The 15,467-nt window shown below is 43.6% G+C and overlaps 1 protein-coding gene across 1 annotated transcript in view; it reads left to right on the top strand.

The window, feature by feature from the left end:
• Positions 1–15,467, top strand: part of Cilk1 (ciliogenesis associated kinase 1) — a 42,631-nt gene that overhangs the window by 14,759 nt on the left and 12,405 nt on the right. The window contains exons 5-8 of the mRNA XM_075965161.1: positions 5,693–5,825; positions 8,600–8,771; positions 10,806–10,973; positions 13,169–13,480. Coding sequence (XP_075821276.1) covers positions 5,693–5,825; positions 8,600–8,771; positions 10,806–10,973; positions 13,169–13,480 — 785 coding nt within the window. The remainder of the gene's footprint in view (positions 1–5,692; positions 5,826–8,599; positions 8,772–10,805; positions 10,974–13,168; positions 13,481–15,467) is intronic.

Genomic DNA, 15,467 nt, shown 5'->3' with positions numbered 1-15,467 from the left:
TTTAGAGGGTGGTGTTTTGCCCTGGAGGGGATGCTGTGTCTCCGAGCATCCCCGACTCTTAAGCGTGTGACCTTGGCACAGCCCTTCTCTATTCGCCTGCTGCTGCTCCTGTGGCCTACTTTTTCTCTCAGTGTGAGCACTATAGGTTTAGATTCAAGGAAGGGCAGAAGGGAAAGAGGGTGAATATTATCTGAAATCACTTTTACAACAGGAAGAGGTGCTACATAAATTCATATTTAGTTACTCTTTAATCATTTCCTCTTATTTAATCAGAATCATCAGTAATAAAATATGGACAAGGGAAAGTCTTCCTTGAGGCTTCGTTGGTTTTCCTTTCTTCCTTGAAGTTATTCATGAAAATCTTGTGTCAGAATGAAAGAGGAAATTCTCCTGTTGCTGGGCAGGCGGGTGGAACCCTGGACTCCAAGGAAGGGTCTTTCTTCTGTGCTCGGAAGGCGTTTGAACAGGAAGGTTCTCACTGTGGCAGCACTCTGCTGCCGCATGATGTCTACTGGCACGGCTAGGAGGCAGAAGGGGGCTTAGGGGCCACACTGCACACCTCAGCAGAGCACAGATCCAGGCGGGAATTGGAGCAGAGCTCTAGTGCCACCTCCTCCCAAGTGGCACTTGTCACCAGTCTCACAAGCCTTAATTCTTGTCTGTAAAAAATGATAGTGCATGCACAAGCCCACGTTGACAGTTTGGGGGAGGTTGCCAGAGAGAACTTTCTGTTAGCCATTCGCATGACAGGCTCTTGCAAGGGGCTCATGTGTGGACACCGCCCTCTAAAAGCTTCATCCTGCAAAATAAGCCTGTGAGCTATGCTAGGCTCTATTTCACCCATGAGGAAACTCAGGCACCAGAGGGTTAAATGGCTAGGCGTTCTTGCTGGTCTACACAGTCACATCCTAAGCTGCATTGTCTCTTTAAATGGAAATAGTCATGTTTCACTGAAACAGATGACGTATAAAAAGTGGAATAAGTGAAGAATTTGATTCCTCATTCCCCTTTTGATTAATGGGCATGTTCTCTGCGAAACTAGAATTAAGACGAGTAAACCATGAGGGAAAGGATGAAGCCTTCTGTCGGGGGAGGGTGCTGGGTGCACAGAAGAGCGTGGCTCACAGTGGATGCAGAAAAGGTGAGGCGTGTTCAAGTGATGCCTGTGTGAGCCCTAGTGCAATAGGACAAACTGAACTGGAGAAGAAGGGAGCTGGTGTAGGTGTTCTAGACGGAGTGAGTTGCTATGGGTGGAGGATGTTTGAGAACAAATGAGTCACTGTAAGAGAACTGCCACATAAGTTTATAAATAATAATTACCCCCAATTAGAGGAGGAAGGGAAATTCTACTAGGAGACTCGGTGTTGATCTGGACTTGAGAGGATCAAAGCCACAGAGGTTTAGATGTGGGAGCCGAGAGGGAGGGGGTAGTAGTGCTTGGCACCGTTGGGCTATGACACATTTTTTGGTGGGATTGTGAGCTGTTCTTTGCCCCCTGTCCAAGATTGGGTTTTCCCATCTGTTCGGGAAGAAAATGATGCCTGCCATTTCTTCTTTTGCTGGAGAATTTTTAGAGTGCTTGAACTTTTAGGTAGAGAAATTGTCTCACAGTTTTCAAGGGTCCTAGGTATGTTGACAAAAGATGATTCTAATAATTGCATAATTCTTAATTCGTTTCCAAGATGGGTACATACAGTCAGGCCTTCTGAGAGCTGGCAGGTGTTTGCAAGAGTAAAGGTTCCCAACACAGTGACTCAGTTATACCAAGACTTAGAACAGACATCACTCATCTGGTGGGCAGACAATTTGTCTTATTGGGCTGATAATAAACCATCTGGATTTTGCTATGTCAGTCAGATTTTTTTTCTTTTATTGAAAAGGCCATTCTTGACTAATACTGAATCACTCTTAAGTTTCATGAGCTAAGAACCTCAAGTTTGGTTCTTATAATTATTTGTATTTGGTTTACTACAAAGCTGGTTAGAATTCTTGAAACTGGTCTTTGGAAGGCCATCGGGTCTGTGTCAGGACAGTGGCAGAATAAAGATGAAGCCCTGAAGTCTAAGTGAATCTCAGCGCACGAACTGATACCTACAAATCCATGTACGCTGTAAAGCAGACAACCTGCTGTGCTTGTCTCTTGTCTAACCCAGACCTGACTCTGATCCCAGTTCCTTGAGATGTGCAAAACAGGTGGCCCTGTGTTGTGAAGAGAGTGTGAAGAGAGTACTTCTTCCTCTTGCCTGTGTTCCCCTTGAATGTCTGTGATCATGTTTGTGCCTTAGTCTTCACGTAGGCATGGAGTTCAGCTAAGCCAGCCGCTTGGTCTGCAGACCCGTCATTATGCCATGCAACTGTGCATTTGGGAATTGACCTGATGCTAAGCCCAGTTGTCTCCCAGATAACAAGCACAGAGGAGTGCCCTTTTATTAAACCATTGCTACTTTCCATCATTCATTGCATATTCTGCACTTTGACATGTAAATACATCACAATTACTTTCTGCTAGAGCAGACACAAGCTTGGAAAACAGCCGTGGCTAGTTGTTTAGTGCTACAGGAATGCCCTCTGTCACGGACATCCAACAGTGAGCCCTCGTTGTCCCCACCCTGCTTCTGAGCCATTGCACTTGTCGGTTCTCAGTTGAGTCTTTTAGGACTTTCTTCCATCCTTCTCACTGCTCTGATCCACACTCTCTTGACCCTGCATATTTGGTCCATGTAGAAGTTTTGGTCACTGTGAAGTTCCTTCACTCTTCCTCAGTTCAGTCTTCAGTCATATGTTGTGAGACTGCCACGCTTTTTCTCGCAGGCGAGGCATCCAGAAATGTAAAAGGCCTTGACTATTAAGTGCTTCCCTCTACTCAGGGAAAATGGTGACCAAATCTGTAAACAGTAGACCTCTACATGCAATCGGGGGAAAGGCCTGTTCTCCCTGTGAAGGAAAGACCAAGAACCATGACAGTTAGGTGACTCTGAACCCACAGAGCCCAGTTCACTACTTGTTGTGGCCTCCAAATATTTCTTGACAGAGTGGAAGAATGCAAGAATGGCAGCATGTGAAATGTTTGTTCATTTGTTTGGCTTTGGTTTTTTGATAACAAGGGTTTCTCTGTATAGCCCTGTCTGTCCTGGAACTAACTGTGTAGACCAGACTGGCCTGAGTTCTGGGATTAAAGCCGTGTGCCATGACTACCCACCTATGAAGTGGTTTCTTAGACAACGGACAACTCAATAAACCTTGGAGAATGGTTAAGATTGGGATTGATATAGATAAAAAGGAACAAGGGCACATTATTAAGGAGGTAAACATTGGCAGAGTTTTCCTGTCCTGAACATCTGCTCCCAAATAAATAACCAGGCCACTTCCCAAATAAAATAAACTTAATATTAATTATAAATGCTCAGGCTTCTTACTAGCTAACTCTTACATTTTAAATTAACCCATATTTCTTATCTATGCTTTGCCATGTGATTTGTGGCTTGTTATCTCATTTCTTTTTTTTTAAGTTATTTATTTATTTATTTATTTATTTATTTATTACGTATACAGCATTCCTTCCATGTCTGCCTGCATGCCAGAAGAGGGCACCAGATCTCATTATAGATGGTTGTGAGCCACCATGTGGTTGCTGGGAATTGAACTCAGGACCTCTGGAAGAGCAGTCAGTGCTCTTAACCTCTGAGCCATCTCTCCAGCCCCCTTGTTATCTCATTTCTACATGTCCTTCTTCCTCAGCTGGCTATCATCTCCTCTGACTCCACCCTTGTTCTCCCATCATCCTCCTAATCTCCTGGTTTGGTTGTCCTGCCTATAATTCCTACTTAGCTCCTGGCCAATCAGCTTTTATTAAACCAATCCAAGTGACAAATCTTTTCAATGTATAAAAGGATTATTCCTCAGCAGATAAATACAGTAAACTTAAAGAGAATGACGAATTTCACCTGAGTGAAACACACTCTATATAACTGGTAATCAGTATTGGGAAATATGCTTTGTAGTATGGGTGATTGAACCTATCATGGTTAGTCAAATCCTTTACCACAGAGTTCTCTCCTCAGTTAGAAAGTACATTTATCTCTTTAGGTGGAAATAAAAGAGATCAGAGATCAGATTTGTTAGATTACTTAAAGAGGCTATTGCAAAGGTGTGTGTGTGTGTGTCTGTGTGTGTGTGTATTGGGGGGAGACAGTGTTTAAATTACTAGAATGTGTAGAGTCCAGAGAAGCTGGAGGAAGGAGACTATGAAAAAGCAATGGTGCAGTCCCAGGCAGGAAGAGGAGCTTGGAAGGCGGAATGAAAGGGAAAAAGGCCAGGAGGTATTCTAAAAGAAACGCAGGGCCGGCCCATCACTATCAAAGGAACGGATTCAACAGAACTACCGGGTACTTGGTGATAGTATTAGAGTTTGAGAAGGAGAGATTGTTTTTGCGTGGTTTTGGACAAAGCTGATGCAGGGATGAAAATGGTGACATCCAGTCAGGATCCTATTAAGGATACAGCTTTCAAGGATGGTACAGGATATAACATTAGAGATGATAACACATAACTAATAACACTGTCAGTAGCATCTACCAAGTTGTCTTTTCCATGCAAGTGTTCCAGTAAGATGGAGAAGCTCCCTGAGTGATGTTTGTGGGTGGTACCTCAGGGAGGAGGTGGTTTGGGTTTGCTAGTCACTGGATGTTTGTATGTGCCTGGTAGACTCTCACATTAAATATCGTCCTTGCGGCATCTCCACAGCACCACTGAGGCTGAGACTTTTCATTCAGTGAGCCATCTTTGTTCCTCACGATGTGAGCTATGCATTGGGCAAATTAGTAAATCCTCTTTTTTTAAAAATTTATTTATTTACTTATTATGTATACAATATTCTGTTTGTGTATATGCCTGCAGGCCAGAAGAGGGCACCAGACCTCATTACAGATGGTTGTGAGCCACCATGTGGTTGCTGGGAATTGAACTCAGGACCTTTGGAAGAGCAGGCAATGCTCTTAACCTCTGAGCCATCTCTCCAGCCCCTAGTAAATCCTCTTAAACAGTGTCACAGCCATATCAGAATCATAGGTCTGAGTAGACCATACCCATCAATCCTCTCTCTCTTTCTCTCCCCCCACCCCCGTATGTGTGTGTGTGTGTTGTTTTTCAAGACCAGGTTTTCTCTTGACTGTCCTGAAACTCACTATGTAGACCAGGCTGGCCTTGAACTCACAGAGATCCACCTGCCTGTACCTCCCAAATACTGGAATTAAAGGTGGGCTCCTCCTCACCTGGTTAATCCTTTGTCTCTTAATTTTTTTTTTATTTTATATGTGTGTGTGTGTATTTGTTGTTGTTAGAGTATACATTTAATGCCAATAAAATGTATTATCTTTTTAAATGTTTTTATTCTCAACTTATTTCAGCTGACTTGATAGGAATGAATTTTTCCCGCTGAGATAGTTAGGTTTGCGGTTTTCTCAGGCCACAAGTCTTAGTACTTAAAAAGACTTCCTTGTAAGCAAGATGTATAAAGATCAACTTGGGGTTGTATAAGGAAATTACCAAAACTCTGCAAGAAGTCTGAAGGCCTGGTCGTTTGTTACAAATCTCAAATGTTAGAGTTGTTTATTACAGATGTTGTCAGATGTTAGAGCTGCAGAGTGTGATACAGAAAGGAGCATACATTTGGATTCCTTCCCTGTCTCTGCAGGCTTCTTCCACCGGGACCTAAAGCCTGAGAACCTCCTCTGCATGGGACCAGAACTTGTAAAAATTGCAGACTTTGGACTGGCCCGAGAAATCCGATCAAGACCTCCGTACACAGACTATGTGTCTACTAGATGGTAAATGCTTTTTCTCTCAAAATTACTTAAATATACTTCTTTCAAAAGATACAGTTTATATATAAGGCCAGGTGTGGTGACACACATTTCTTAATCCCATCACTCAGGAGGCAGGTGGTTCTTTGTGAGCCTGGTCTATAGTGTGAGTTCCAGGCTGGCCAGGGTTACATAGTGAAACCCTGTCTCAAAAACAAAACAGAAACGAGAAAACTTTATGCTGAGGACAGTATTAATCATAAGCATTAACTTCTCACTAAAAAGACACAAATAGTTCAAACACTGCAGGTATTTTGTTACTGAATGAAGATATAAGCTTGTGTTCAAAGCAACTTTAAAAGGAAAGCCAACATGCTGTCCACAGTCTAAATAATTTTTAAAGTTTTTATATTTATTTTATGTGTATGAGTGTTTTGCCTGCATATATGTGTGTGCATGTACCATGTGCGTGCCTGGTGCCTGAGCAGGTCAGATCCTCTGGAACTAGAATTACAGATGGTTGTGAGCTGTCATGTAGGTGCTGGGAATTGAACCCGGTTCCTCTGCAAAAGCAACCTGTGCTCTTAATGGCCAAGCCAATTCTCCAGCCCTTGTCTAAATAATTTTTGTATGAAAGTTTTTCTAGAGTATTTTCCCCACAACCTTCTTCCATGCTCTCTCTTTTTTTCCCACCCAATTCCGTCCTGTGTTTCTGAAGATGCAGAGGGAATTCCTGCATGCAAGAGAAGTAGCTGAACACTAGAGTTTGTCTGGTCTCGGAGAGGACCCAAGTGCAGTCCCCCTCCCTCATCAGGTGGCTTATAACCAGCCATTTGTAACCCCTGCTGGAGGGACCCAACACCTCCTGTCTCCTGTGCACACACCCACACTCAGAATTCTTTAAAGGCATTGGAAGAGAAGGGAGAAGAGACTCCTGTAGACACATGCTTAGTAGAAAACTCGGGGAGAATCGAGTCTAGCCTTTTAAAGATGTGGGCTGCAGTCCTGCATGTGGTCAGGTAACCGAATGTGAGGTTGTGAAAAATCGGGCAATGGTGAAAGGCTTCTGAGTGTACAACTGAGAACTAACTCAGAATCAACTGTGTGATGATTCAGAATTTCTGGCTGTGACCCCAGGTTGCATGCAGGACTTCACTGCTGCTTTGGCTCCGAAGACATGGCGTGTGTGCTCTTCAGTGTGTATGCTGCCTGCCACACAATGCCAATGAGGCTGCTCAAAGCCTTGCAGCTCAGATTCAAGACTATCGTATGTTATAACTGCAGTGATGTGGATGGATTTTTTGCTCTTGTAGAATAACGTAATAGTTTAGCTGTAGAAAAACAAAGACTTTTAATAATATTTTTCTACCATTCCCAGTATCTCTTTGGATTGGATTGTGTTAGAGAGTTTGACTTTTAAAATTGGTGTTTGATTTGCTAGTGAAGTTTCGTTTAAAGGAAGTCAGGGCTGAAGAGATGGCTCAGTGGTTAAAAGCACTGGCTGTTCTTCCAGAGGTCCTGAGTTCAATTCCCAGCAACCACATGGTGGCTCACAGCCATCTGTAATGAGATCTGGCACTCTTTTCTGACATGTGGCATTCATGGAAGCAGAATGTTTTATACATAATAAATAAATAAATAAATAAATAATAAATAAATATTTTTTTGAAGAGGAAGACACTAGATAGGGCTGAGACTATGGCTCAGCGAATAGAGTACCCACCAACCATGCATTGAGTCCTGGATCAACCCTCAGCACCTCATTCAACCAGCTGTGCTGGCTCATGCCTGTAATCCCAGCACCGGGAGATGGGGGCAGGAGGAGCAGAAGTCCAAGGTCACCCTTGGCTACAGAGTGATATTGGCCAGCCTGGGCTACCTAACACTCTGTCTTGCCACATGTGATGGTACACGCCATTAGTCCCAGCACTCGGAAGGCAGAGGCAGGCAGATATCTGAGTTCAAGGCCAGCCTGGTCTATATAGAAAGTTCCAGGACAGCCAGGCTACATAGAGAAACCCTGTCTTGAAAAAAAAAATCATTAGGTAAATTTTTGCTTTCATCTTTAATAAATAGTAAAATTATGTGTATACTACAGAATTGATTAAAATGAATGTAGTTTCTTAAATTTTTATGCTTATTTAATATACCTATATACCTGAGGAGGTATAAAAATTTCTCATGAAATAGAGTCAGAAATGGAAAAGGTTTAGAAGGCTTAGAGTAGATCCCAATGTCTTTTATTTCTCTTCTGTCCTTCCTTCCTCCCTCTCTCTCTTGCATGTGTGTATAGAGTATATGTATTGTATACATGTATATAGTACATACAAGTGACTGTGTAGGTGCTCATACCTATGGAGAGGCTAGAGGAGGACATTGAGTGTCTTCCTCTATCACTGTCAGCCTTATTTCCTTGAGACAGGGTCTCTCAGTGAGCTGAAAAGCTCACCTTTTTGGCTAGGCTTGCTAGCCAGTAAGTGCATGAAATCCCCTGCCTCTGCTCCTGAATGCTGGAGTAACAGGCACATGAAGCCATGGCTGACTTTTTACTTGGGTGCTAGGGATTTGAACTCAGGTCCTCATACTTGGCATGCAAGTGTCCTTACCCACTGAGCTATCTCCACAACCCTAAAACTATTATTTTTTTATTATTGGCCATAACAGTTGTCAAGTCCTTGTAAGCCCATGTATCACACTGGATTTAGGAAAATATATATACTTTAATTAAGAGTTACTTGTTAATGAATTTACTTTCTGACCAGTAGACGCAATAGCTAGCTGTTGACTTTTCTTTTCAGGTATAGGGCTCCAGAAGTTCTCCTGAGGTCTACCAACTACAGCTCCCCCATTGATGTCTGGGCAGTGGGCTGCATCATGGCAGAGGTGTACACCCTCCGGCCTCTTTTCCCTGGGGCCAGTGAAATTGACACGATTTTCAAAATTTGCCAAGTGTTGGGAACACCGAAGAAGGTAATGCCATAGACCATGAGCCATAGGCAGCAGCTTCCTGCTCTGCCTCTCCACAGTGCTGCAGCACCAACTCTCGAGACTGCTCTAGAGTCTCTCTCTTGACCTTGACCGTGCTCCTGTGCTCAGGTCCCCTAGCAAAGCCAGCTTCTCCCCTTTGTTCTGCTTACAGCTGCGGTGTTTGTCATGGATCTCTCTACTTCCTCTGGACATCATCTCATCCCTTTACAGAATTTCTCCATTCATATGCGCACGAAGGCAATCTGCACCCCTGCTTCTCTCTCTCCTATACAGCTGTTCAGACCCTTAATGCTGTTTGGGGCCTTTCTTCTTGCTCCATCGCCTCTGACTGAAATCCCTTGAAGCTCAGGGCTGACCATTTAACTTGCTTCCTTTCTTCATGTGGTCTCATCATGGTTCTTAGAGGGCCAGTCTTGAGACTGAGTTCATATCGCTCTGGAGTTTGTTGGGTTTGAGTTTGGATTTGTGTTTTTGAGACCAGGTCTCACCATGTAGCCCAGGCTGGCCTGGACTCCACAGAGGTCCACCTGCCTCTGCCTCTGCCAGGAGTAAAGGCATGCGCCACCATGCTCAGCTGAGGCTGTTTTTGTCTTTGCAGAATTGGAGCTGGAACTGTGGGCATCATTGCTTGCCCCCCCCCCCCATCTTCCAGGCTTTTCCCTCCAGCTTATCTTTCAGTCAGTCTGTAACTAGATTTTCCTTCCTGGTTACAGTCTGGTCCTTGCTTGAAAGTATTCACTCATTGCTCAGCCCCTCAACTCCTTGCTTCATTGCAGTGCCCAGCCTGGCTCTGTACCCTGGAATGTCCCCATTTCTGTCTCTCGTCTGAATGAATGTCTCTTTAGTGACCGTCAAGACCCCTTCTTCCTCCACAGGACTCAGTGGCACTCCTCCCCACTGCTTCTCCAGTCTCTGCTGTATCTGTGTTCTTTGCTATTAATAGATTAGTCTTGTCTCTATCTCCCCAGCTCCCTGTACTATTGCTCTTATGAATTCGATCTTTATTCCCCCCCTTCCCCATTTTTTCTTTGTGTGTGTCTGTGTGTGTGCGTGTGTATCTGTGTGTGGTACTAGGTATCCTAGGTATCAAATCTAGGGCCTGAAACATGCTAGAAAAAGTTTATTTTTTTTAAAATTGTTTGTCTAGGTCATTACTGCCATTAAGCCTTTTAACGATAAGGCTTTCAAAGTCCTCTGCTGGCTTCCTTCCTCATTGTATCCATATCTACCCCTCTGGTGGCCTTTGTCATTTTTCATTACTGTATTTTAAAATAAATGTCCTATTTTTTGTCTTTTAAGGTCAGTGACATTTTTAAGAGAAGGGTTTATATTGAATTATTTCAGGGCACTCAGCATTCACCCAAGAACTGTCTGAGTGGAATGTGTACATGGTGCCTGCTGGCTCCAGGGAGGGGTCAAAATTCTATCAGGGTATGCCTTACAAAGCAATAGTGTTAGGACCAGAGGAGCCTCGAGCCTCGCCGTTCAGATTTCCCAGCGTTCACTCCAGCCTCCAGGGCCCCAGATGTGGAACATGAGAACCGGGATGTGGAGAGGGCAGCTGTGTCTCTGCTAGTCCTCTCAGTGTAAATATTTAGTCATTGGCGATACAGGAACACATGGAGTTTCACAGATCTACCGGGCCAGGAATAGGTATTTTGCTTTACTTCATTTTATTTGGTCTTCCTCCTCAAAGATACCATGCTAGCAATTTCCAAAACTCGTGTGTCAGGGGGCACAGCAGAGAAAATACTATGAACTTCAATCCCCTGTCCTCCCGAGGTGGACAGTCTCCTGTAAAGGTTGTAAAACAAGCTGAGCTGGCGGCGAGTCACTGTCTTTCCCGCTGTCTCTCAGATTTCATATTCTGTAGTCTGTGTTAGGGGAGCTGGGCCTCATCATCTACACCTGCCCAGTGGAGTCACGTGACCATCGCCTCTGGTTCCGGGCACTCGTGAAGACTCCTAACCCCAGTCACGGCACCGGCTCAGAAGCGTTTCCTGTCTTTTCCTGCAGACTGACTGGCCTGAAGGCTACCAGCTGTCAAGTGCTATGAATTTCCTCTGGCCCCAGTGCATACCCAATAACTTAAAGACTCTGATTCCAAATGCTAGCAGTGAAGCCATTCAGCTCCTCAGAGACCTGCTGCAGTGGGATCCCAAGAAACGACCGACCGCTAGTCAGGTTTGCCTGGTTTTGTTCTGTTTGAAGTGTTTCCTAGGAAAGCTATGCCTAACACTGGGTATTTCAGTGAATTACATGACAAGATTTCATTTGGTAACATGACTGAAAATATAGGGGGACTTTAAAGTAATCTGAAACTTGTTGGGCATAATCAAAATAGTTAAGATTAAACAGTCTTATTTGCTTTGAACATTAATATTGGTATCTGATAATATATATCACAATGTGTGATATATATATATATATATATATATATTCTACAAACGAAAATAAATATAAAATTGTCAGCAGGGCACCGTGGCACACACCTTTAGTCCCAGTACTCAGGAACCAGAAACAGGCACATCTCTGAGTTCAAGGCCAGTTTGGTCAACAGGGGATTTCCAGGACAGCCAGGGCTACACAGAGAAACTCTGTCTCAAAACAGAAAAAAATAACAAATAAAGAAAATAAACATAAAACTGCCAATGAATAAAGAATGGCTCAGAAAAGAAGTATGTATGTGTCTGTCTGTCTTCAAAGGTATTTTTAAAGTGTTCTCTATGAGTTCAGATTGTCAGTATTTTGGTGACAAGCCAGCACTGACTGTTGAAATGAAGCTTACCAAACCAGCTCCCTCATGTACAGACAGCAAAGACAGAGCGGCCGACAGACACAGCCAGGCTACAGAGTAATTGCAGCTGGCATTTTCATGTACTTTGTACATGCCGTGGTATGTTTTATGTCATTTCAACCTAATGACGATTCTATGCAGTAAATATTTTTGTTTTCCCTTCTGTAGGTAAGAAAATTAAATTTTAGAAAGTGAGAATGATTTTCCCTAATCACTTATTCAGTAACTGGTACAGATAGTGCAGCTGCCTAGAATCCAGGTGGCGGGGCTTCCAAATGTCTTCCCACCTACTTTCCCCTGCGCCACACTGCTAAATTATGAAATGTACCCAAAAGAGCCAAGGCAGCCCTTGTCCCTCACCTGCTGCCTGCAAGCCTGGTTTTTACATTAGTTCTGTTTGAGCCTTTGTCGGCTTGGCTCGTGAACAATTAATCACATTGCTCAGAGCATCAAATAAATGACCAACTCTGGCCAGAGAAGATGATCTGTAAGCCTTTATCTAGAAGCAGCAGAGCTGTCGGAAGAAAGTGCCGGGGTGGAGGTAGAATCTGTGGTAGCTGGAGAGGTGACAGCTGGGGATAGTTAAATGGGTGGAAAGTTCTTTCTCAACATCCTAAAGAGGCAGCCACAACCTGGTGCCAGCAGCCTCTGGCTGGTCAGACACGGTTAGAAAGGCCATGCACTTCTGATGGTAAAATTCACAAATGGTTTTAGGGCAGCAAGGAAAATTTCTGATGAGCCCCTTTATTTTCTATAGGATACCTATAAAATATTAAGTTAAACAAATACAACAAAACTCATATAACTAAAACGAATGGATGAAATGGTATCAGAAAAGCTAAAAATGCCCCCAAATCAGATCAGACTTTCAAAAATGCCAGGGGCTGCAAAGAATTCTTTCTAGTTACGTGCCATAGTCCAGGCCTCTGAGCTGCATTTACACACACTAATTATAGATGTTTATGATGCAGACTCATTAAGAAAATGCTGTTATTTTCAGTGCTTCCATCAGCAAATTCGGGGAATACATATAGAATTTCATAAGGAATTGTAAGTTTTTGCACTTTAAGGTTTATGCATTGGTTAACCAGAAACTCAGTTATCGATCAACTGGCAGCCAACCCATGTCTTCTGGGAAGGCCTGCACTCTTGGTGCAGCCTGGGTATGGCAGATACCTCCTGCCTGCTTTGCTGTTCTCGTTGTTGGTTAGTTGGTTTTGAGACAAAATCCTATATATATAATCCAGCCTGAACTTTCTGTTTGACCAAGTGTAGCCTTTAACTTCTGATCCTCCTGCCTTTGCTGTCCTGGGTGCTAGGATTATGGGCATGTCCCACCATTCCCAGATTCATACCATCTGCTTTTTCCAAATAGTTTTAAGTATTGTAACTAATATGTAAATTTTATATTAACTTAGATATGGACAAACAGAAGGGGGTCACCAATACAGCATATTATTTTATAGCAAGTTGGGGCTAAGAGCCTATAGTGAACAGGCCACGTGAACTCTAGTCCACTGGTCGTGATGGTGTTTACTGTCCCTTCTGGACTTTTCTTCTAATGCCCCATTTGTCATTCCAGGCACTTCGGTATCCTTACTTCCAGATTGGACACCCACTGGGCAGCATCACACGGGATTCAGGAAAACCACAGAAAGATGTCCAAGACAAGGCAGCCCCACCTCCTCACATCAAGCCAGCCCCTCCTGCCCAGCCCCCACCCAAGGCACATACACTGATTTCTTCACGACCAAACCAAACCAGTCAGCCCCCTCAGCATTTTGTGTACCCCTACAAAGGTGAAGCTTCCAGGACAGATCAGCTCAACCATCTTCAGGAGGGCAAGCCAAGCCCAACATTCTTCCCATCCCTCCACAATAAGACTCTTCAGCCAGTAAGTGTCACGTGTTCACAAAGAAACTATAGTCTCAGTTAATTCTCTTCTGGCTACAAATATTGTGTGAAATATTTTCCTTTTCGGTGCATGGAATCTTACACATGTATTTCCCCAGTACCATGGCATTTTGAGAAGGCCCTTGATAGAAAATCTGAATTCAGTTTCTGCCTTTTCCATTAACAGTACCGTTCTGTATTAGGTCTTTTGCTGTTGCTCTGATAAACACCATGACAAAGGTGACTTAGAGAAGGGGTTTATTTGGGCAGATGGTTTCAGAGCCTATGACAGCAGAACAAAGGCATGGCAGTAGGGGCAGGAGGCGGAGGGCTCACTTCTTGAGCTGCAGACACCAAGCAAAGAGAGCACACTGGGATGGTGCATGACTTTAAAACCACAAAGCCCACCCCAGTGACATACTCCCTCCAGCTAGGGCACACGTCCTAACCCTAGCCAAACAGCACCACCAACTGGAGACCCAGTACTCAAACAGCTGAGCCTATGGACATTCTAATTCAAACCATCACACACTCCTGCTAGCACCTGGAGTAATGGTAGCAAGCTGGACTCTGTAAGCAGAGTTCTGCTCTTCAACAGCTTGGTACCCTTAAGTAAGTTACCTGGCTTCTCTCCATATATCTCACCCGTTAAATAGAAACAATTATAATGTTCACCTAATGTAAATGTTTTGAGGAATGAATTTGTTAATACTTGAGAAGAATTTAGAATAGTACCTAGTATATAATATCAAAATATATATAGTACTAGCATATTTTATGTCAGTTTGATACAAGCTAGAGTTAGTTGAGAAGAGCGAACCTCAAGTGAGAAAATACCCCCCCATTATATTGGCCTGTGGCCAAGCCTGTGGTGTATTTTTTTTAATTAGTGGTTGATGTGGGAGGGACCACTATATGTGGTCCCACCCTTGGTGATTCTGGGGTGTATAAGAAAGCAAGATGAGCAAAACTTGAGGAGCAAGACAGTTGCCATGGCTTCTGTTCCTGTTCCTGCCTCCAGGTGCCTGCCCTGCTTGAGCTCCTGCCCTGACTTCCCTCAGAGATGGATTGGAAAAGAAATAAGCTATTTCCTCCGTACAGTGCTTTTGGCCATGGTGTTTTCTCACAGCTAAAGAAACCCTAACTAATATGTCAGTAAGCACTGGGCATTGTTCTCATCCCTACAGAGTTGGTTTCTTCATATGAGGAAGAAGACTTTAGCTTATGTCCCCTCTCCCAGACCTGTTTGTTCTTGACAATGGAAGGTCCTAATACCTGTAATGAAAATCCTAAGGAGCTGAAGTCATTCTTCTGTCTATAGACTGTTTTATATTATTATTATGAATTGATGTCAATGCTGGGCTGTTAAGTGAGCACAAATCTTTGTTCAGCCAATTTTTAAATAAACAGTGTGTGTTGGATCAGTAGAATGACAACCTGCCAGAGGACCGGAGTTACCCTTTGCGCAATGCTGTCACGTCTCACGCCCTGAGACCTTCATGCACAAGAGGGCCCTTTTCTGGACAACTGTCCACCAGGATCCCAACCCATACAATGCGTATGTCCCAGGGCTGTGGGCATCCATCTCTTGGTACTTTACACCTTCTCAAGACTGGGAAGTGACCTGTTTGGAAATCCCGTTGTACTAGTTCTGTACATCAAAGATTGTACCAGAGATAATTCCCAGGTTACTGAAAAGCCATTGCTTGCATCATTAGATGTAATACAGCAGAGTGACAAAGATTTGCAATAATTGCTTGTCTGTTATAACAAAGGCCCAAGTTAGAATTTAGCCATATTTCTAATATGTCAGAAGAATCTTATGCCCTGTGGTGGTTTGCTTTGTCAGCCTGATGCAATGTAGACTCATCTGGGGACCAAGTCTGGTGAGGAATTGTCTCAATTAGGTTAGCCTGTGGGCATGCCTAGGAGGGAATCTTTTTTCTTCTTAAGATTTATTTTCATTTTGTAAATGTGTGTGTGTGTGT

This window comes from Microtus pennsylvanicus, chromosome 3 (genome assembly GCF_037038515.1).
Source record: "Microtus pennsylvanicus isolate mMicPen1 chromosome 3, mMicPen1.hap1, whole genome shotgun sequence".
Taxonomy (NCBI): Eukaryota; Metazoa; Chordata; class Mammalia; order Rodentia; family Cricetidae; genus Microtus; species Microtus pennsylvanicus.
Note: the sequence above shows the minus strand (reverse complement) of the source record. Positions and strands in the feature narration are given on the sequence as shown.